Source organism: Osmerus eperlanus, chromosome 17, assembly GCF_963692335.1.
Source record: "Osmerus eperlanus chromosome 17, fOsmEpe2.1, whole genome shotgun sequence".
Taxonomy (NCBI): domain Eukaryota; kingdom Metazoa; phylum Chordata; class Actinopteri; order Osmeriformes; family Osmeridae; genus Osmerus; species Osmerus eperlanus.
In genome coordinates this window covers 4581522-4604614 of record NC_085034.1, presented here as the reverse complement: position 1 = coordinate 4604614, position 23093 = coordinate 4581522, and the positions used below count along the sequence as shown (strand labels likewise).

The 23093-nt window shown below is 49.1% G+C and overlaps 1 protein-coding gene across 1 annotated transcript in view; it reads left to right on the top strand.

Annotated features, from left to right (window-relative positions):
• LOC134037779 (uncharacterized) overlaps positions 1-23093 on the top strand; it is a 35615-nt gene that overhangs the window by 5154 nt on the left and 7368 nt on the right. The window contains exons 2-10 of the mRNA XM_062483291.1: positions 2342-2407; positions 6300-6483; positions 8204-8668; positions 8760-9236; positions 11485-11637; positions 13551-13760; positions 14906-15006; positions 15908-15989; positions 20077-20301. Coding sequence (XP_062339275.1) covers positions 6354-6483; positions 8204-8668; positions 8760-9236; positions 11485-11637; positions 13551-13760; positions 14906-15006; positions 15908-15989; positions 20077-20301 — 1843 coding nt within the window. The 5' untranslated portion in view covers positions 2342-2407; positions 6300-6353. The remainder of the gene's footprint in view (positions 1-2341; positions 2408-6299; positions 6484-8203; positions 8669-8759; positions 9237-11484; positions 11638-13550; positions 13761-14905; positions 15007-15907; positions 15990-20076; positions 20302-23093) is intronic.

Below are 23093 nucleotides of genomic sequence, written 5' to 3'. Positions count from 1 at the left end.
ATGTATGCCGGCTCACAGAGAAGGTGTAATCAGGTGAAACTGAATTACTAAAACATCCAGTCTAGTGCCCAGTGGAGAAGAAAGGGCTCCCCTGAGAAAGGCAGACAGATGGCCTCCCAAACCAGAGCGAGGACGACCAGGAGAGGGAGAGAGAGGAGGGCAAACGGAGGGGAGCGAGCAGAGCCAGTCACCACTTTGGCGATTAGCTCGAAATTGATAATTCGATCTTGCGTCTTCCACCTACTCATTATTGATAAGCGCCAACATTTCCCCTGCTGCCCTAGACCAGTCGTTCTGCATTTCCTGCCCAATCAGGCCTGTGGCCTCTCAGCCTACGCCCTGTGGTGCTCAATTGCATCCCCTCGGACAGGAAGTGACAGCGGTGGAGGTGGGCTGAGGGAGAGAGAGTGTCCTTGAGACGACAAGTGGAAATCCCATCTGCCGGGAATCAGGCTAATCTCATCATCTGAATTGGACAAGGAAAAGGGGAATGCCAATCACTTTAGGCAAACCCCTCGATGGGATTACGTGTTGCGTTTGTGGTGACGGGTCAATGATGACAGCAAAAATGACACGAGGGCACGGTCGATTTCATTTTGGCACCTGCTATCAGCTCTGAATCTGACAATCTGGTCGATAGACACGCTCATCATTCTGCTCCTTTTCTTGTTCAGTGAGGTGGAGTATGGAGTCGTGGAGGTGACTTCTGACTACCTCTGGGTCTGATCTCGTAGTCTCTGGCTCAGCTCACCTCCCACTGAATGCCAGGCTCAGGCCAAAGAACAGGCCGTCACTGACAAGGATCTGGAGCAGCCAGGATTGGATTGGGTGCTTGTGTGAAGCAGATTGGACGTTTCAGAGACACTAACCATAAGTTTCATGACTGGTCTTATGAATCTTATCTTGCCTGTCTCAACTCACAGCTTCTGATTTTGTCTGATTATCTTTTCTGTTTATTACTATGTTGTCCTTCCTACCCTTTATATTTTCTCGATCTACATTTCCACATCTCCAGACTATTCAGAACAGAATCTACAAACTCCCAGTCACTCCATCCCCCTTTGACTAAAAACACACTTGATTTCACATTCAATGTGTAATTAAGACACAAGGTCATTGCTCTTGTAAAGCTCTCACAATTCACTTAAAATTGGTCATCATTCACCTCAAGGTACATTATTCAGATGGGTTGCAATTAAGCCTGACGATATTGTAGTGCTTTTTCCCTGTAATAAGTGGGTCTATTTAGAAATATTGTACAGAGATAATGTCTGTAATCATGCAAAGCAGGGCAGGTATGAAAAGGGGAAATTGCGCACACAAAGGCCGAGTCACCCCAGGCTCTGGAATGGGGAGTCCTGACCCTGCCTGTAGACACTTGTAGCTGCTGAATCAAAGCATGGATGGATTTTGATGAGGGGGGGGGGGGGGGTGGGCACAAGCTGGCACAGGAAGGTCCGCTGGGCTCCCAAAGATAAGACAGAGCAGCCCCCCCCCCCCCACAAGGCAGGCCTCATTGTCTTACCACCAGACCGTGAGAGCCCCTCTTGCCCCTGTCACCCACTCTGGTCTGGGGTTACAGCCCATGAATGAGAGGTGAGGCCTGGGAGGACCTCCCCTCTCCCACCCTGGAGTGGCCCAGGCCCGGAGCTGACTCAGAGCCTCTGGGAGCTGCCAGGAGATGCAAAGAGAGATGGATGATCTCCACCGCCGACTGCTGGGGATCTTCCGCTGATGTGTGTGTGTCTCCGGTGATTGATGAGTTAACACAGCAGCCCCTGCTCCCCGTGTCAGACAGACGTGCTCAGCCCGCGCCCTGGCCCATACAACAAGCCTGGATACAGAGAGGGAAGGAGGTGCTGCTGGGTCAAGCAGGGGCATAACTTAGAAAACGTTTTGATTGGTCGGTGGGTGAACAGATGGGTCTCTAGCCAGCTATATGGGAATGGAAGACCTCATGATTGAGTCTTCAGACTATGCTGTAGCCCACTGCTGGCACATTGGTGCAAAGCTCATTACAGAGACAGAGAGGTTATTGATGCACTGGGAGGTGGATCAGAGGGATGTCTATGCACAGAGCTCTCTGTAGGGCTCTATATCTGTTTTGTTAGACGCAGCCATTGTTCTCCACAGCCCCCCGCAGAGTGGTTAAAACAACCAACCTCTGAAAAAGAGTTGATCTCAATATTCTCTCCATCAGCAACACTTTTGATGCCTTTGATAGATTGGCGTTTGGGAGGGTTTCAATTGTCCTTTCTGTCATGGCAGGACTGTGTGTTAGAATGGGGCCAAAGGAGTTGACTTAAGTGTGTGTGTTATATGGATGTTCTCTGTGTTCCAGGCACCCTTTTATTTGTCATTTGTCAGCCAGGCCGTTTTGTGGGACAGAGGACTCTACCAAGACAACGTAAGTGATCTCATCTTAAATGTTCAGTGTGTGTATTACAGGTGGAATAACATCTGTAATAACCTCCTATTCAATCTGTATAGGAGGAACACACACGGCACCTACACAGTAGTCTAATGAACGTCCTTTACAGTAAGTTATGGCCTACAGCTAAGAGTAACACAGTGTAAAGTTATAACTGCACATATCTGCACATATCTTATTGTCTACAGAAAGGCACACACTAACAAACATTACAACCAAAGCGCGCAAAGTAGAGCAAGTATAGACACACACACACCACCCCCAGTCCCCACCTCTCTCTCCTTCTCTCTAAAGATCCTTGGAGTGGATGTGCCACAATTAACAGTGGGTTGTCATGGGGACAGCAGAGTTGTGTGGGCTGGCTTCCTGTCTTGGCCTCTGGTTAAACAAACAAGTAAAGACGAGGGACAAAGGCCCTGGCTGGTCCTACCAGCCTCATTTGCATCTTCCCCTGCCTTCAGCGCTTCTTTATTCCCCAAGTTCACCAGGGAGGCGTCGGCCTCGCTCCCTCTACCCACCATCACCGTAAATCATCAGGCTGGATCAACGGCTCGTTGTCATGCAGCGACGTTATAAGTCCCGCTGGACGTCACGAGGCGTCCCGCTCCTGACGGGCTGTCGGGCGGCTGTCAGGTGAGAGGCTGTCGACCCAGCGGTCGGCGTGGTCACCCCTGGACACAGGGAGCAATGGGACGGTGGGATGCAGAATGCATGGTGACACGGACCCCACAGGTGCTCAAACAAGGACCTGGGGGCCTTTCAGCTCCCCTTCATGTTTATGATATCCATGGCTGTTTACACACGAGTTTGACCCCAGTTAAACAGCGGCCTCGTCTTATTCATATACACACTGCTGTTGTCTCAGGCTCCGTCGAACCCTTTCTAGCTACACACCCATTATTCACTATGTCAACACGTGATGTCATAGCTGACTCCGGCATTCCTTATTAAATAGTTGAAAACGTAATTCGTCAAACACTGTCGTACTCGGTAATGTACTCGATTGTGTTGTGATTGTGTAACATAGGTCTGTGCTGTGTTCTTTGTTGTGTTGTGTGGTACTGTGCTGCACTGTGTAGTGTTGCTCTGTGCAGTGTTGTGCTGTGCCGTGCTGTGTTGTGGGCCTGGTTGCAGGGGGCTGGATGGGGAAGTGGGGGTTAGCAGAGTGAGCTGGTGGGCCAGTGGGGTTGCAGGGTCTGAAAAGCAGGACTATTGTCTACCCGGTGAAAGTAGAAAGTTGCTCTGAATGCTAAGCTGCATCTGAGCCTGGCTTCTGACACGAGCTGATAATCACATTTACTCCTCTGAATCTGCTGGACTCCACAATGCGCCCCACTGTCATCGCCCCCCCCCCCTCCATCCCCTCCACCCCCCACCCCTAGCCCCCCCCCCCATCCCTCCACCAGAGCAGAGCTAATTACACCCCACAGAAACACAAATCTCCATGATTTAAAAAGTCACTCTTTTTCATGGGTTTAACCTTGTTAGAGGCCTAAAGCCTGTCTTTCTTATACATCAGCTTTGTGAGGATTCTTCTGTTCCTGCAGACACAGGGACAGAGACACACTTCTGTGTTCACCAAGAGTCATTGCCCTGTCAGTGGGTTCACTCAGAGGCAGTGTCATTAAGTGTGTGTGTGCGTGCCTGATTTTATAGTGTGTATGTCTATATCTGTGCATGTGTCTGTGTATGTGTGTGTGTGTGTGTGTGTGTGTGTGTGTGTGTGTGTGTGTGTGTGTGTGTGTGTGTGTGTGTGTGTGTGTGTGTGGTAGGAGGGGGTCGAAGAGCGCACGCTGGCTTCTCCTCTGCCATCTGGGACTCTGGGACTAATAGACTTCCTATATCTTCCAGTGCTTGTCTATCTCCATCAGGGAGCTGTTGACCACAAACAGGGCAGTAATGATGTTATCCAGGGCTGGCTGTGTGGGGACGCGTGTGGGCTGCCTGACGCCAGGAGGTCAGCGGGCTTCCTGGGGGCCTGCAGGAACCCTGCGTGGCCCAACACAACCTCAGGGGTCTGCTGCAGTCTGCATGTGTTGTTTAGTGCTTTTGGCTGCCTGGAGTGGTAGGTGTACAGGTTTTGCTTTGATAGCCGTTTTCTTCCACTGCGCCAGACAGAAACAAGTTAATTATTTCAAACAAGTAGTGTGATCCAGGTTTCTTAGAGGGCCTAGGGCGCACAGAATAATTCTTTGTCAGTGTGAATACCAGTTAATCGCCTAAAGTGATCAGTGTCAAAACCATTATAGTTGTACAGGTGTGTATAAAAATTGCTACATGTTTCAACAGTTCTGTGTGTACTCTCAGAGAAAGAGAAAAAGACAAAGGCATAGGGGATGGGGCGGAGTCAGGTGGTTGAAACAGGACATTAGGCACATGTGTGTTTGCGTGTCTGTGTGCATCAAAGAGGTTGAGGTTCTTGTCGTAGTTGTGTTGCCCTGTGCTCTGGGACAAGTTGAGACCTGCCCAGTGACAGCCAGTGACACCCGTCCTGCCTCACCGCAGAGCCTTTCGGCCCTCCATCAAGAAGTTGTGAGTGGCAGGTAAGGAGGGAGCTGGAGGGGGAGGAAGAGGAGGGGGCAGGGCATCTGAAGAGAGCGAGCGGGCGTGCCGCTGGGCCTCATCCCTCTGTTTTCTACCTCACTTCTTCTCCCTCTTAACTTCACAAGAATGCAAATCTTTAAACCCCCTCAGATCTGAGCAGAGGGGCATCAGTGAAGATGGCGGAGGGATTTAAGGCTGATCCTCCCTGTGTGAGTCACAGACAGTCGGGCCCTCTCTTCCCTGCGCTTGACGGCCTGCAGCTCACCGCACGTGTGTGTGTGTGCGTGTGTGTGTACACACACATACATCTCCTCTGTCTCTTCTGTCTCCTCTGTCTGTGTGTCGTTTTGTGTATGTGTGCGCTTAACATTGACAGACAGAACTAGGAGATGAACTTTGCTTAGGTGTCTCAGAAGTTGCCTAACCCCAAGACAAATAAAAGCCTTGTGTCTGTGTATGTGTGTGTCTGACAGTGTGTCATTTATTACATTTGGGTGTTTGTTCTCTAAAGGCCAGAGAGAGAGTGAATTAGGCTCTAACATTGAGGCTAATTTTCTTTGGCTGGTGTGTAGAGGCTGGGAGGGTGTGTGTCCAGCCCTGTTCTTCGTCAGGTTCAATATTGACCCTCCAGCCTGCTTTTATCTCCACACAGACCATGTTTAAAGAGCTACAGTGCCCTGTGCTCCATAGAGCTTTATTATCATCTGCAGTGATCCCCATGGTACTCTCTGGTATCTCTGTGTGTGTGTGTGTGTGTGTGTGTGTCCATCAACACACCAGCTATAGAGGTTTTAATCTGGTTTGATGAGAGCTCTCTGTTTAGACACAAGGGGGCAGTAATGTGCATTCATCAGTTGAATTCTCTTTCAGTTTGACATTTAGTCATTTAGTAGACACTCTTATCCGAACGACTTACAGTAAGTTTAGGGACATTCCCCCGAGGCAAGTAAGGTGAAGTGCCTTGCCCAAGGACACAACGTCCTATGCACGGCCAGGGAATCGAACCAGCAACCTTCTGATTACTAGCCCGATTCCCTAACTGCTCAGCCATCTGACTTCCCATCGATTAAACATTTCATGATTGTTCTGATTCTCCTGTTTATGCAACATTATGAAATGATGGACAGTGATTGCCTTTTTATTTATATTAAATTGTGATGTCTCACATTGACTTTCATGAATATTAATATATCTCCTTCTGTCTCTTTCTCTCCCTCTTTCTCTCTCTCTCTCTCTCTCTCTCTCTCTCTCTCTCTCTCTCTCTCTCTCTCTCTCTCTCTCTCTCTCGTTCTGACTTTCACCATATGTATCCCGTACCCTACAGGACGACTCCGTCAAAGATGGTCAACCCTTGCTTTGTCCGCGATTCCTGGCTCACATGAAGGCTTGCCCTGCAGATCTCAGACCAGCCCGTTTCCTTAGCAGCAAGCCCAGACCCCTGCCTCCTCACTGGGGACCGACCCACAGGACAAAGGTGCTCGCCGCTCCCAAGGCCCACATATGTGGAGGTGAGCACAGGCAGAAACACCTGGCGCTTTCACAAGATCAAAGAGAAGCTCATGTCATGATATCTTTTGCCTCCACACCTCTCCTCTGTAATGACTGCACTCTCCTTACAGAGCAGGGAAAGTGTCAGCCACCGCCTTCGTTAGCTGTTAATCTCTCTTTGGCTGGGCTTCGTTAGGTGCTAATCCCCCTCCTCCTCACCGCTGAGGGACAAGTGTTCAGAGCGCCGCCCTCCTGGTGGTCCTCCAGTGTGGGTGTGAAAGGCTGCCAGTAAACCTGCCGCTCCATTCAGGCCGTCGCCTCTGATGTGAAGGCATGTCCCCCCCCCCCCGCATACTGCTGCCACACGGCAGGGGCACGGGGGGGGGGGGGGGGACCGGGGCATTTCTCTGCAGCGGGGTCTAAAACTAATTATTCTACCATATGGTGGTCGGCTTTATGACAATCGTCACTGACCCCGCTCCCTAAGGAAACGTGCTGTGTGGAGCAGGGGGGGGGGGGGGTGTAGCTGTGGGCTCTGACACATGTCATTCATGCGCACACGGAAGACCCCCCCCACACACACACACACACATTCACACAGACCAAGTACACGCACACACGTTTCGAGTGTGTGACAGATGGGAAGGGCAGGGCATTGTAGAGGCGCAGTGCAGAAATGTGCTCTCTGGTGTGTTCTCTTTCTCCTTCTGCTGACTCCTCTCTGTCACAGTCCCCAGGAAACAAGAGCACATTGTCTTACACCCCTCCAGCCCCACAGAGAAAAGGGGGAGTGTGAAGAGGCTGAGTGAAAGAATGGAGAGGGAAAAGGAAATGGCCTGCTATTGGCTTGAGCTGATGTTTGTTGAAGGGATCTGTGAGAGATATGAAAGGATGAGGGTAAAAGAGGAAAGGCTAAGAAAGAGAGGAGAGAGTAAGCAGGTAGTAAAGAGGTTTGACTCAAAGATGGGAGAAAATGGATGGAACCACAGGTGTCTTGGAGATTACAATGCACTGTGTTTCTTGTGTGTTTGCTATATATTGCCTGCTATACTGCTGCCAATCCATTCTTAAATGCAAGTTATTTTTAGTTTTATTTTTTTTGCAGCTGACCAAATGAGTACTCTAATCTCTAACTAATAACTAACTAAGGTTTTGCCCCCAAAAAATTAAGCAAAAGATCCCTGCTTCTCTTGTTCTGTCCACAACTCTGATTATTGCGTTGGGAATTGGGCAGCTGGTCCAACCGAGTGTATGTTTTTCAGCCTTTTGTCAAAGAGCTGACCCTCCCGGGTGTGTGTGTGTGTGTGTGTGTGTGTGTGTGTGTGTGCAAGGGTGGGAGAGGGGGGCAGTGTTTGCTCCGAGGCTCAGTAAAGTGGGAAAGAAAATGTCAGCTCCAGGTTTGGCAGACCTGTCTCAGCTGTAAATGATGATGGATACCATTCATACACAACCCTCCCTGTAGACCCCTGTGTTAACTATTCAGGACTAGTCTTTGTGTCCTGAACAATGGCCATGGTTAAAGTTTGGGGTTCTGCATAACCCTATGTTCAAACAATCTCTAATGAGGCATTCATGTCTTTAGTCTTGTTAATGAGATTGCAAAATTCATGCAAGGATATCTCGTTTGTGCCATAGAATAATATTCATTTCACAAGATATATACAGTTCAAGTTTATTAGTTTCTACATGTTTTATTACTAAAATGTCAAAACGCTGAAGCCCCTTCATCCCTGTCTCCAGATTCCCGGAACGTGCAGTACAGGGGCTTGACCAGAGGGAGGCACTCAGCTTTCGTCATTCCCCATGTGCCTGTCTGTCCTCTACCCAGCAGGGCGTCCTCTGAGCCTGACGTGTGCCCACCACCCTCCAGTCACACCGACTCCAGACATCATGGACCTAGTGGGCCCAGCCCTGAACCAGCCTCTGCCTTGTGTCCTCACTATGTCCAGGGTGAGGAGAATAGCGACGCAGCTGAAGAGGGGGCTAAATGCATTGACCTTCGCTCTCCTCCAGCGGTCCCCAGGACCCCTGTACCTGACCCAGGCCAGAGGCCTTGTCCTGGGCTTGATGAGGTGAACCGGAGCCCCTCGGGGAGGTCTGTCTCCAGTCTCTCTGCAGGCTCTCTCTCTGACTTCAGCCGCCCTCCATCCAGCCAGTTCAGCCGCAGCAGCGACCTGTCGAGCGGCAGGAGCAGCGTCCTCTCTGGTACGCCAGCCTCACCATGCCTGATTAGCATGTCACATGACCAGGTTTAAAGCAGGAAATAAAGATAAAATTGTTTTTCTTGTTTTCACAGCAAACCTGAGTGACCTGGGTTCAGAGGGCGGTCCTCGTCTTTCCCAGCTCCGCTCCTCCTCTCTGACCTTGTCTGCTCAGGCCTCGTGTTCCCCCAAAGACCCCCTGCCAGACCTCCCCCCCCACGCACCCCCTCGCCTTCCCCGCCTGCAGGGCCCCGGACACACCAAACCCCGTCCACCTGATTGGACCACGGAGTCCCAGACAGGCCCTGCTCTCTTCTTACACCAAGACCCTGATCCTGATGCCTACAATGGCCCAAACCTACAGCCCCATCTGTACCAACCCCATGACCCTCTTCCAGACCCGTTCATAGACCTCCATGATGACCATGCCCTCACCTCCCCCTCAGATAGCCGTCTGTCCTGCCCCAGCCCACAGAGGCCCTCCTCCATCCCGTCTCCGGCGGTGGAAATGCAGGACTGGCTGTCTCCTCCCCCCCGCTGGCCTGTCCTCCCCCCCATCTCCTCAGCCAGAGGTGAGCGATGATGTCTGCCTTCCCCAAAGGGCCTGTTCATAGCCTCCTCCCTGACCAGCAGCACTCCGGAACCCGTCTCTCTCACCCGCACGCTCTCAGGCAGATTGTCCACCATGGCTGGACATCCACCGTCAGATAAAGAGTCGCAGGCGGACAGGGAGGAGTAAAGAGCACGTCTGCAGAGAGCCCGTCAGATGTTCCCGTCCCCCGTGCAGCGAAGCACTCCCGTCAGACGCCTTTGTTTCCCCCTTGTGATAAATAATGCGTAAAGCTTTTTCTTTTTCCTCTAAACCAGGGATGGAGAAGAAAAGCTTTTGATGAAGAGCTGGTACCGTTTCATTCCCGGTTCCAATAGGCATAATAGAAGCGGAGTCCCTACCGCGTGTGCCGTCGCTCTCCGACGCGGCTCCCCCGCGCTCCCTCTATTCTCCCGGCGCTGAAAGGAGAGACGTGTAGCCGATGGTCATAAATCCACACTGACCACCGCTGGCTGACAGGAGGAACAGCCAGAGAGCCGGCCATAATAGAATACCTCTGAGGCTTTACGCGGACGCTAATTTACCGTTTAGAATCGGATAAAAGAGAGGGCCACTGACATCTGACTCTTATGGTGACTTTGTGAAAGAAAGCAAACAATTGGGAAATTGTGTAGGGATTTTCCTTTTCTGTGGGAGTCATCGACTGTTCTCTGTGTGGTACTGTGCCATGGGGGGGGCACAGGCTGTATTGTGGCACGCTGTTCTCTTCAGGGGAGACACAGAGCAAGTGTCATAGGTTCATTTATTTCTCTGCAGATGGAAGCAGCCTCTGATTCCTGTTTGAACAATTTAATATCAGTGTGATACATTGGTGGGGAATGTGCAAAACTAATTCCTGGAACGGCTTTGAGAATAGCATTGAGAAAGAGCTTTGTTCTGTCTAGCCGAAGAAAGAACGAATGGATATTAACTGAATCTATTGATTCTTATGGTCATAGAAGCCAGTGCATTAGGTAGAGCGTTTAGCAATCTAAAAACCAGTGTGTGTGTGTGTGTGTGTGTGTGTGTGTATGCATGTGTGTGTGTGTGTGGGCGTATAGGGGAACTCCTCTCCCCCCTCTTCACCTCTTTCAGGCGGGGGAACCTCTCTTTTTGTTGCTTTTTTCACGTCCCCACGCCAGGGCCCAACAATCAGAGGTTGACCCCAGGGTGACCTCTTTGACCCTAATATCCAGAGTGTAACTGTCTTTGACAATGAGCTGGAGCCTTGACCATTGTGGTGCCCTGGCCTGGCCCCTCCACCAGGGAGACCCGTGGTCTTTCAGTCCTGCTCTGTGGCCGGAATGGGGGAGACCGGAGGGACACAGAGAGGCCTTGTCTGGGCCCTGACTCCACCCTCCTTGGCCCTGCAACGCTCCCCTCCTCCAGCACCACCCTGGCCCTTTAGCATTCTGTGACTGAGAATGATGGCTGACATGACAGCAGCAATATGCTTTGAAGTGTCAAGTCAAGTCCCTCCTTTGTGTCCCTGAGTAGAGAATTGAGGCACTGGAGTGTGGTGTGGGTTGCTCGTGAAGATGCTGAGTTTGTGCTTAGCTTTGTCTCCTTGTGTATATATTATGCTTTTGTCTGTGGCTAGATTCTCAGCCTTTCCCTGTGAGCAAAGTCCTGCCTTCTTCCAAAGGGCTAGGGAGAGAGAAAAGACCAGTGAAACAATTTCACTTACTAATCTTCTGGATTTTGAGCTAAACAAAAACGGTTTCATTTTGTGAGGAGTTAAGTCATTAGTGATTATACTGACAGCACTAACCTCTTCTCAGAGTGAGGTATGTGATTACAGGGGTATAAAGGAAGTGTTGCTCCTGTCCTCTGTGTGTTTGTTATGGTGTGATGAGACCAGCTCATGTAGCCTGGAGGCTAGACCAGTGCTGTGGGCTCAAAACACTGGGGGGTATTCTTTCTAGGAGGTCCTGGTGTGGTCTGGTCTGGTCTGGTCTGGTATAGCCTGGACTCATTTTCTACAGAGCTTGAGACACAGGCTGAACAGGAACATTGGCAGTCGGTCTGTGGGTGTGAAGCACATGCAATTGATCCCAATGGGGACAAGCTTGAATTTAGTTAATTAGGTAATTGCGTTAAAAGACAGTCCCCCTTATAAGCCCCCCTGAGTCACCCCCTCCCCCTACATGTCAGATATCTTCCTCCAGAGGTCATAACGAATAGTTCTTCAGTAGATGTGGTAAATAGCTTGTCTGCCTATGCTGTTCCAGGTGACAGTGACACTGGGTCCTCGTGCTGCTCACAGCTGAGTTGCTCTCAGTCCCGTATGTTTGATGAGCTGGACTCCATAGCCCCTGGTTCAGCCTCCTGTCTGTCGCTGGACAACCCACTGAGCTCTGCAGACGAGCGCTCAACTGACACAGGTACTGGACGCACACACATTCACTAAACTGCATGAAGCACCTGAAACCTGGAATACAAGGGCCCCGTGTTATGAATAGAAGTATTGCCAGATTGACAGCACTTTGCGACTGCAGTGCTTTTTAAGATGCATGACAATTGATGTATATAATAAATATTTATGGAAAACTAGAATAGTTTCTGTCCGGGAAGTGTATAAGTGTATAGTACATTTGCATTGTTTAAACATTGTAGCACATGGAAATGATGTCATTGGGAAGTCCACTACACTGGACGTTGTTCCTGCCATGTTTGTTGTTTTATGTTGTTGGTGCTTGTTGTTGTCATCTGTCATCATTTGTTAATGCTCTAGTTAGACATGCTTTCCTTCCCTGGTATTGCTGGACTGGGATGGGCTTATCTTAATGCATTGTTGTGGAACAGTGTGTCATGCCTTGGTGTGTTTGCATGTTTACAAACAGACGCATGGAATGTGTTTGTGTCTGGGTGTGTGGGTGTCTGGGTGTGTGTGTGTATCTGGGTGTCTGGGTGTCCCGACGGTGGCCAGTGAGCTGTGAAGAGGAACGTCACCCCAGTGAAAACTTCCCCCGGCTCCTTCATCCTCTTCTAATCCTTTTCTAGGTGTTTAAGATGTTTAACCTGCTCGCTTGACCTGAACCTCTATCTGACCCTGCTGACCTTTGCCCTGAGGAAGTTTGTGGCTCATGTCAGCTCATGCTGCAGCCCTGGCTGACATCTACCTTTCGGTTCACGTTTAGTGTCTGTTTAAGCTTTGACTTGGACTTGAGTTTATACAGTTAGACAATTATACAGTTAGACAGTGTACCACACCAATGACTGTCAAAAGAATCCCTTGCCGTAGCTCAGCTGATAGAGGCAGGTAAATGTCCATCCATAGTGACCCTGTCTGGGTGGCAGTGTAGTGAATACCTTAATCACGGGTTTAGCCCTTTGTCCTTTGTTACAGTGTTGGTCTACAATGGCTCGGGTGCTCTTGGCTAGTGACTGGGCTAATACCTGTCCAACTGAAAGTGTGTCCCATCACAATGAGCTTTATCTGATGGACTTCCTCTCCAGAACTCCTTAACCAACCTGTCAAGCCAGCAGCTCTGTTCTTCTCACCTGAGAAGATTACTCCTAAGAAACACACCCACAGACAGGAATGCATGTCTGCATTTCTTTTTGGAACATGCTTCCTTGCTGTCGAAAAATACAAGTCAGGTTTTGAGTTTTCACAGTGATCTTCACCCTGTCTTGGGAAAACTGGATCGAGCGATGCCATCACAATGCAAAGAATGGCCAAGACTACTGTGAATGTGTGTGCGTCTATATGCGCGGGTGTGTGCGTGTCTGTGCTGTGTGGGTGTGTTTGTGGACGTCTGTCTACGTGTGTGTGGATGTGTCTGTCTGTGTGTGTGTGTGTGTGTGTGTGCGTTTGGGATAGTGAGAGTGAAGTCTAGGGACCTGCAGCGGAGCGTGAGGTTCCCAGTGGTGGTGTGAAATCCCCTCCGAGGGAACGGCAGGTCCACGCCCTGCCCAGGGCCGGGGATTTACACAGGCAGGAAGCCCACAGTGTCACTGATCCCCTTTTAATTGGGTGTGACGGAGGGACCTTTGGAACCTCAGGGGGCAGGGGGGGTTGGAAGTAAGCTGTGAGTCATATACGAACACTTCCAGATACCCCGTATCACCACCACTTGACTTGTGCTGCTCCTTCCTGCCTCGTCTCGCCCTCCAAGTCTGGCACTGGTCTGGAGTTACTGCCCCCGGTTAGCTGTGTCTGAGAAAAACCCTTGATGAGAACTCCTGCTCACACGAGGGAACACGAGAAAGAAATGTCTGTGGTCCTGATGGTTTGCTGTGTCGTTGCGTAGTGTGTCAGATGTGATGCGTTTGCATGTCATGTTTCCTGTAGAGCTGTCTTCGGGTTTGGCTGCCCTGACTATGGCCTGTGAATCTGGTGACCTTGGCTCCCTGTCGCGGGTGCAGCTGCTGCTCCTGGACCGCCCAGAGCCCGAGGAATCCCTCCACTACTCTGGCCTGGATCAGCACTCCCCAGCAGACGAGTGGGCAGGCCATATAGATGAACTCAGAGCCAGGAGGCCGGGGAGTTTGGTATCTACAGGTATCCCAATGTAACACCTAAACACCCCACCTAGTCTGTGGTTTAACTGTGACAACACACCAGGCAGGGATTTTGAATGCACTGATTTGTGGGCTTTTGGGAGTCATTGTATACTTTGTGTCAGGGCAGCGAAGTAATCACTGCAAGCCCTCATGATGTCAAACTCTTTTGACAGTTTATTTTGACAGTTTGAATGAACCCTTTGTTTTACAAAAAAAAATACAAAACAATAAAAACCGTTTTTTTTTCATAACCGGGGAACAGACCGTTGAGTGGAGTGTGTGTAGACAAGGCTGGACAGGGGAATACCATAGTTTGGGGGGTGTGTCGGTCGTTGGTCGGCCTTGAGTGTAATGTCCACAGTGCGAGACGGCCTTCTTTGATTGGCTTCGACACCGCCTCTCATCTGCTCCCAGACATGCTGCCACGCGTTCTTAACTGCACAACCATAAAGATGGAAAGACTAATTTCTCCCCCCAGAGGAACGGTTTATTGTGATATGATATGCAATATTAATAAAGATCAAACCGCTGTAGTTTATCATTAACATGAAGACAGCTCAGACATGCCGCCAGCCACCACTAACAGAATATATAACAATCGCTTGGACAGGAAAAGATTATTGGCACATCAACTAAATGTGATAAAGGCCTATTGTTCATTGTCTCATCAAGGCACAGAGATAGTTCGGGCTTAATTATTTAAAGTCTAGACATTCCTTACATACAGACAATAGATCTAATTACACTGCATATTGTATAGTTCAATGTTACTTTCAATGATCAATAGAGATTAGTGTACAGCCCATTATATCGATCTGTATCGGCCTCTTCTAAAGACTTGCTGATTCCTGTGTGGATGTGGTGGTACTGGAGTGGGGCCTGTCGGTCCTCTAGGTGTGTCTCAACAACAGCGTTGCACCTGGCACACAAAAAGGAGACAGGTGTCCCCTTCAGACCGCCAGCTCCCCATTTATATATCTATTTACCCAGAGATTACCAACCATACTTAGAACTAATACACGGCATTACTCACGAAACACAAAGACAAATGTTTATAAGCGCGTGCCGTGGGTGTGTGTACACACACACACACACACTTGTGGCCACAGATTGATGCAGTTTTGATGTATGTGTTGTTGTCAGGAGAGCTGTGGCCCCTCACAGCTGCAGACTGTGGAGATGTCGGTGTGTCTAATAGGTGGGACTCCACAGACAAAGTCCAGGGACAGCGCACACACACACTGGTGAGTGTCTACTGCTTGAAACTGCAACTCTGCACAACCCCAATGTCATCTGTTCTTTTTTTCTTCGTTTTTTTTTTGTAAACAGCATTACACCTTGTTGCCAGGTAACATACAAAACAGACTAAAGATAAAAATATCTCCTATCTTACCATCAGGAACAATGCTAAGCTCGGCACACAAAGACCCCCGTTTGTGAACTTGAACTGGCTTGAATTTAAAACTGTCATTCCAGTGAAACAAGCCAAATTGGAGGGCTGGAGGGCCCAAACCACTGTTGATAACTGAGACCCGACATCAGAGCGAGAGCTTAGTGTGCAGCAGGTGTGTAGAGATAATCAGTCACGGGCCACAGGAGGGAGAGGTTGACTGTACAACTGATAGAGGGGATACAAGCCAGCCTCTAAGCCTACACTGTTTGGTCTGTGAGGGGGGGGGGGGGGGGGGGGGGCTGCCCAGCTAAACGCTCCTGACGGGGGGGATTCTTTTAGAGGATGCACTGCTGGTGGGATCAGACAAGGTCAGGGGTCAGGGGTTAGGGGGTAAACGCAATGTGTGCGTGCTGGGGTGCAGTGGAATGGATGCAGGTGCTCCATGCGATGGACTATTAATCTCCTCTTTATGATGGAAGAGAGATGAGCAGAAAGGCTGAATGAGCATAGTAAGCCCCCCTGCAATTATGTCTTACCACAATGATTCGGTCGGAGTACTCTGAGCATGATTCATAAGAGCCATTTACATAATGGCCCAACTCACCACCACAGGTTAACAGCATGTATGTGTGTGTGTTCCTGAAGTAACCCCTTTACTGATGCTGTGGTTGAGGCAACTTTGTGGTCGCACTGTGGTTCCACAGGGTGGTTTCATTTGGTGTGTTATGGTTCTGGGTTTGTGTTGTTCGCAGGACCACACAGAGGAAGGACCCGGGTCTCCTTCGCCATTCGTCACGGGTTCCTCACAGTCAGACGTCACATCCGGTTCCTCAGGTTCCCCCTGCTCGTCCAGTTCCATTACTGTATCTCTGCATACCTGTATACCTTCTAGAACTGTGGTAACATTTATACTCCTTTACATTAACATCATTCCCCCGTTGAACTCGTGTCAGACCCTGCGTTTCTATCTGAAAAACCAGAGTCATTTCTAAATACCCCAGAAGAGGTTGCCCTTAACCTGAGTGTTTGAGCCTATAAAAGCCCACTCTGTCCATGTCAGTGCTGCCATATTAAAAAGCATTGTGTCCTCACTGTCACTGCCGTGGTTGGCGTCGACTCTACCTCCGGTACACTTAAGCCCATAATCCTCAGCAGGGCCGGCTGGCGGGCAGTATCGTCTTCTCCTTGGTGGCCGTCTTGTGTACATTCATGAATAACGGCTCAAAAGAGCGGAGCCTACAGTAGGACCACAAACATGGAAAATCCTGCCTTCACATGAATGGAAAGTACACCCCACCCCCATCCCCCCCACCCCCATCCCCCCCACCCTTGGGTAGAAGTGGAGAGTTTCCTCAGTCCCCACCTTCTCCCCCTCTCTTTTGTCCCTCTACCTCGGTTTTTATCAAAGATATCCACAGCCCCCTTGATGATTTGGTGTTGGACAGTGACTCGCCTCCATCCGTCACTGTGTTGCGGGGCTAAATGGTGCGTGTGACATTATGCCTTAGAGACAGGACGATGAGAAACCCACCTGTCATATCTGTGAGTGACTGGCTGTGCCTGAGAGCCACTGAGACCAAAGGTACTGGTACATGTGCCGCCCCTGCTCCCGTCCCGTCCCGCCCCCCCTCTCCTCACTGTGAGGTCACAGAGCAACAAGGCAGGAGGGCTCAAACGGCTTCCCCAATGATGTTTTAGTACTTTTTTGGTTGCGTTTTGTTGTCCAAAGCCTGGTCACATGATAACATCTTGTATATACCTCCGAGGTGGGGAGTATCCTAATGGAAGTAGCCACACCCCCCCCCCCCCCCAGACACCACGACCCAGAAGGCCCCCATCATGGGTGAGTGGAATCCGGAAGGAAGGGATGTCTTCATCTACGGGACTGTTAGGTTTATATGCTGTTTAACATCTTTGTCTACGGCTGTTTAAGGGGATCTCTCGCTACACTGCAGGCATAAAACACAGCTGGCTGGTTGCAGAAAGGCCATAAAAATCCAGAGCCAAAAGATAGAACCAGCATTTTACCAGGCTTTGTGACAACAAACCTAATCCCATAAAGAAGATGTCACCCAGATATCCCTGGTGATGGCTTGTGTGATGGCTTGTGCACAATGACCTCTCAGAGGCCAAAGACATGGTCGGACTGTGGGAGAGGGTCATCGTGAGGGCAGTAAAAAGGTCCATCCAGGGGTCAGTGAGCCTTTGAGGGGCACCCAGTGTGTGGCATGGCTTTGTGTGGGATAGGTGAGATTGGGTTACTAGGGAGTGACATGGCGTTAAAACTCCCTCAATGGAGCCAGTAAGTAGTCCATGGAATGACACTGTTACAACTCAATGTGACACTTTTGAGATGCCACACTGACACGGCAGGATGGCTGTTTGCACCTTGTTGTTAGTTTATATGTCCTTGCCATTTAACAAAATGCCATCAGAATAATTTCTATATAATTACAGTTCATGCAATTTGAAAACAGTGAGGAACATTGACCTATGTCTGGTATGGCAGAAAGACCTGATTGTCGCTTTTCACCAAGTTCAGTATACTAAACTGTGTCGAATTATATTGTCTTTGTGTATATGGATCAATGGACAGAGAATATGGGTGAATGGCAATAAGGTAACTCCATCTGTCACTAGTCCCCCGTGATAAGATTGTACGAACGGCCTGTACAATCTGGTCCCTAGTGACATTAATGATAAGGCCTTATTGTCCATCTTCCTCATAAGGTATTCATAGGTAGAATAATCCCTCTCATAATTGTTTCACGGCTGTTTCCCTTCTCCCGGTCACTCTGGGTTTACCCCAGTGTTTAGCATTCAGCTGCTACTGAAGACGTTAACAGGCTAAATGAACGTAGCGATGGGCAGGGCCACAAAGCAAACTAATCTGAACTGGCCGTGCTGGATTGTTCTGGAGAGCCCGAGGAACTGCGGGACGGCTTAGGCCAGAGAAGAAGAGAGACACTGAAGCAGAGATTAGTCGTGTTCCAGGCAGAATCGTTTCCCCCCCAGGACCACACACTGACATTGTAGCAGTGGAACCATTGTCTCTAAACCACTGCCACTGTGGGCTCTGTGCCCATTGTCCCCAAATCCACTGTTGTTTCTCCTCCCTGCTCCCCAAACATGGAGCCAGGCCTTTTGATTGGCACTTGTCAGGCCAGATAGAGAGGGTGACGTGTTGGGAATCGCTCCGATAAAGGAGGCCTGAAAGGACAATCCAAGCCCATGAATAATAATCTGGGAAGGATTTTTCTTTTTTCTCCACCCCTCCTTTTTATTCTTCCTTTCTTAGTAGAGATAGAGGAGTGCAGGATCTGGGTGGCATCACTGAATGGCCCCTGCCCACTGATTGTGTGGCTGACGCTCATCCCTTTCTCAAACACACAAAGATACAATCCCCACCTTCTTGCCTTCCCCTGGTCCACTGGATGTCGGTCCTTTCTAGAACCCTGTGTTTTTGTGTTCTGAGGGAGATCTGGCTGTAGGGTGATGTGTGTGTGTATTTTGTCTTGAACCCGGGGGGGGGGGGGTTGACTTGGCCGCTAACAGCCAAATCCAGCTATCTGCTGTGTTCAGATGTTTTTGTTGGTATGGCAACCTGGTTTGTGTGGGTTTTAAGTGCCTAAGCAGGTCAGTGCCTTGCTTCCAGATTGAACTGACCAGTAATCACGACCTAACATTCATGGATTAGTCTGTGTTAGAATAGGAGGCTTTGGGAAAGGAAAGATACCAAACCTTGAATAATTTCAGGAAAGCTTTTACTTTGTCTCCAAGATGTTCCACAGCTGCTAAATTTGCAGTGGCTGATCAGATTAAATATACAGTCCCGAAATAAAAAGGAAAAATAACGTTATAGTAAATAAATAAATACACGTTTTGGCCATTGCAATTTTGTCAAACTGTCCATCTATTTGAACTCATTCACTATTCCATAAAGGCATAAGTTTAAAAAAGGATGGATGCGTCACATAGGAAAATATCCTACTGTACATCAGAGCAGATATTCCAGTTCTCCAGAGGAGCAGATTAGCACACCTCCTAGGTACAGAAAAGGGAAGGGGTGACATTGGGAATTCGGTTGGACACAGACTACAGTAGAGAGGTGATTGTGTGCACTCTGGTGAAAGACAAGACAGTCAAATGAGACATGACTCTATCCATCTGGGCTGATGACCTCTGGTCTCTATGAACGATTTATTATGGCAGCCTCAGACAACTTTGACAAAAGACAGATTTGATCCACAACACTTTGGTGCCCATGCGTGTCCTTCTTGATAGCAAACCAGAACGCTCCTCATTTTATTTATCTCTCGTGCTGCAACACTAGTGACACTCAATCTAACAAAAGTAACACAAAGAATTGCAAAAAAAGAAGGGACAGAAAAACAAAACTCGAATGTAGCCATACAATCCGAGCCTTACTAAACCTCAATTCCTCATGGATGGTCGTCATTGTGTCTTTGCTGCCCCACTAGGATGTGCATTATGTCAACTCTTTATCAGGTCATAATGGGCCTCCTAATTAGCTGGCTCCTGATGAACTGACTGACTAGTCAAGTTTCCTGAGGAAGTGTTCCTTATTCCTAAATGACTAAATGTTATTCAGAGATGTATCAAAAGACATCAGGGAGACGGGACTGTGGTGTATAGGAGAACAAATAGGTGAGAATGTTAACAACAGGGACATAGAACACATAGAATAGGACCCCTTTACATGCATTACATTCTGAAATGAGTTCGACACGTTAACCAAGTGCTTTCCAAATCTAAAATAACCGGCGTAATCAAGAAAACGGACCATTCAAATCTGTCGAATACTTTCTGTAATCTACAAACATGACGAAGGCTGTAGAAACTATAGAGAGTTCATCTGATCCCCAGCTGATCCCCAGTCCCCCTGTCCTGGTGTCCCCAGGTCTCTCTGGGAGGGAGGAGCCAGCTTGTCCTGGGAGGGCGGAGCCAGGAGGAGCGCTGCCGAGAGGGAGGGGGAAGCCTGGGAGACTGGAGCGCAGGATGAGGGAGAAGGAGAGGACGAGGGAAGAGAGGAAGACCAACGTGCTCAACATGTATTCCAAGCTGCAGGGCAGCAGCCCCCACCAGACCAGGCCCGGCCCCTGCAGCCTCTCCAAGTTTGAGGACTGTGAGTTGCCAGAGTTGCCTCAGACCTAAACACACAAAATGCTCTTCTAGTCCAGCAGGTTGACAAATCTGAGTTCAAAAAACAACCTCTGTGTGTTTAAGACCAATGTTCATTTCCCACTTCACACTAAGTCGTAAATGAACAAAACACAAACAGATCTAGGTGCTTCACAACACTGGTCCCCTCGACTTTGATGACGTCCACCTATGCGCCTGGTCCATTTGGACGACAGCATAACACTTGATTATTTGAATTACCTGCTTTGTCCCCAGGAGGTCTATGGGAGAGCCTCATTATCCCTGTGTGCGGGCTACTGGGTCCAACAATGGCCACCCACACCTCGGGTCAAGGCTAAGGGTCCAGAACCTCTAGTGGGGTCAGGGTGGTCAGAGAGGTTCTGTGAATACATAGCTCTCTTCCAAATGGAGGCTGAGTGCACAGGTTTGTTCATCTAGTAATGACCCAAGATGAAGAATCCTGCAGCTGTCCTCATAAACCCCACAGAAATTACCACTGAAAAGCTTTTGTGTGTGTACATGTGTGTGTGTGTTTTATCTCCTTTGATTTACTTTTCAGATTTTTTTACACAGTTGGCCTCCTCTGTATTTGTGCTCACGTGTGTAAAGGGGTTTGTGTGTGTGTGACTGTGTGTGTGTGTGTGTGTGTGCGTGTGTCTAAAAGTGTGTGTGAGTGTGTGTGTTTCTGCTCGCTCAGACACTTGTAAATGTGTCCTCTCATTAGGGCCTGAAAGCCTCTAATTGGTTTTAATTGGCACCCTCTTGTCCCATACTGACCACTAGCCAATGGATTCCCAAAATAGAGCTTCCTCTCCACATGCACTCTGTCGCTCATTCAATTCTTCCCCGTGTACTTCTCTGGGTGCATTTCTCACTCTATTTCCCGTACTTTCCCACTCAGACATCCATTCAGCTTCTCTAACCCTCTAGACAGTCACTTTCTCTTTTGTGTTCCTCCGTCTGACACATTCCCTGTCGTGTGTTTCCTGTGCTGAGTGCATGGGCTGTGCCGGCACCGTAGCATAGAGAGCGCTTAATGTACTGAGCAAGTACATCACCACAGAGAGGCCAGTGATGGGCTTTGATACAGAGATGAGCAGCGGCAAAGTCTACCCCATTGTTGACACATAATACCAGTGTTGAGTGCTTAAATGTTCAGGTACATAAACAGCTAGAGGGACTGACTGGACTGTAAGAGCATGGAGAGAGGAAGACTGGTGTGAGCTCCTGTCTCCATTGTGTGTGCCTGTCAGAGCCCAAGGTGCCTGTTACCTTACCTGTGCCTCTGGCGTCAGTGACTCACCAGGCCAGGGGCTCTGATGAACGTCAGTGTTGAAGTGGAACACCTGGCGGCCCTGTGCTGCCCCACCTCAGCCCCACCCCACCGGACGCCACTCAGCCCCCCCCCCCCTGTGTATTGCTGTTCCATTGAAGTGGGCGGGCGGGGGGGGGGGGGGAGTGCTGCCCATGTGTTTGCGCTGCTGTTTTCTCCTTATTGTAGGGCTTCTTCAAACACCCCTGGCCTCTGAGGGAGGAAGACCTATCACAAAAATGCCTTTATGTATGTATGTACGTATGTGTGTGTGTGTGTGTGTGTGTGTGTGTGTGTGCATGTGTGTGTGAGGATTGGTGTGTGTGGTTTGGTGTGCGTGTGTGTGTGTGCATGCGTGGGTATGGGTGTGTGTGTGTGGCGGGGTTGGTGTGTGTGTGTTTGTGTGCGTGTATGTGTGTGTGCATGCGTGGGTATGGGTGTGTGTGGGGGTTGGTGTGAGTGGGTTGGTGTGTGTATGTGTGTGTGCATGCGTGGGTATGGGTGTGTGTGTCACTAGTCACAAGTGAACGTTAGGGTACTGCTTTATGTAACCCCTGTTTGCTCAGCCTTTGGACAGGAATACCTCCCTGTGTTTACCAGCAGTACAGAATGACTGGGCAAACAAACAGCCAGCCTATTGATGAGCAGAAGCATGGAATATGCCTGCTGTGTTCAATCAACAGAGAGATGGGACGGGGGGGGGGATGCAAAGTGAATCTGTCAAAGAGTCTATTATATGGTCTCCAAACAGAGAGGGCTCTCCACAATGGCCTTATTAATGGCACAATGTCAAGGAGAGCCAGGGCAATAATAGCAGATGATTTGGCTTTGTGAGGTTATCACTGGAGATCTGTTACGGCAGATCATTTGGTTCTTTGTGAAGTTATATCTCTGTAGATCTGTGTGTCGTATTGTAAGATGCATTTACGTGTAGTGTACGGTGTGATTGGAAGTAGGCGTGTTTGTGTATGCATGTGTGTGTATGCATGTGCGTGTGTGTGTATGTGGTGGTTTGTGGTGAGACTGGTGGCGTGCAGCCAGAGTCAGGAGTGTGGCCGCTGCGTGTGTCTTTGTTTGTTTTACAACCAGTTCTTTTCTTTTTTTCTCCCCGGTCCTTTTCTGGAAAGTGAAGGGGCGGGGCCTATGTTTCCATGCAGTGATAATGGGGCCTGCTGCCGAATGTTGCCAAATTTTGCCCCCTTCTTAGACTACACCTCTTAACATGGGATGAAGTACACTGCCACATTCTACTCTGATAGTAAATTAAGTTTTATTTATTTGTTCAACTTAAAAAAGTTTACATAATACTCTAAGATCATAAGATGTCCATTAAATAACTGATGTTGTGAATCGATATAATAATGATACACAGTATGACTCAAAGTATGGTTCATGGGTAGATTGTATACAATTAACTAACTTAATTCATGCCATATTGTTTATATATTAAAAACACATTTTCT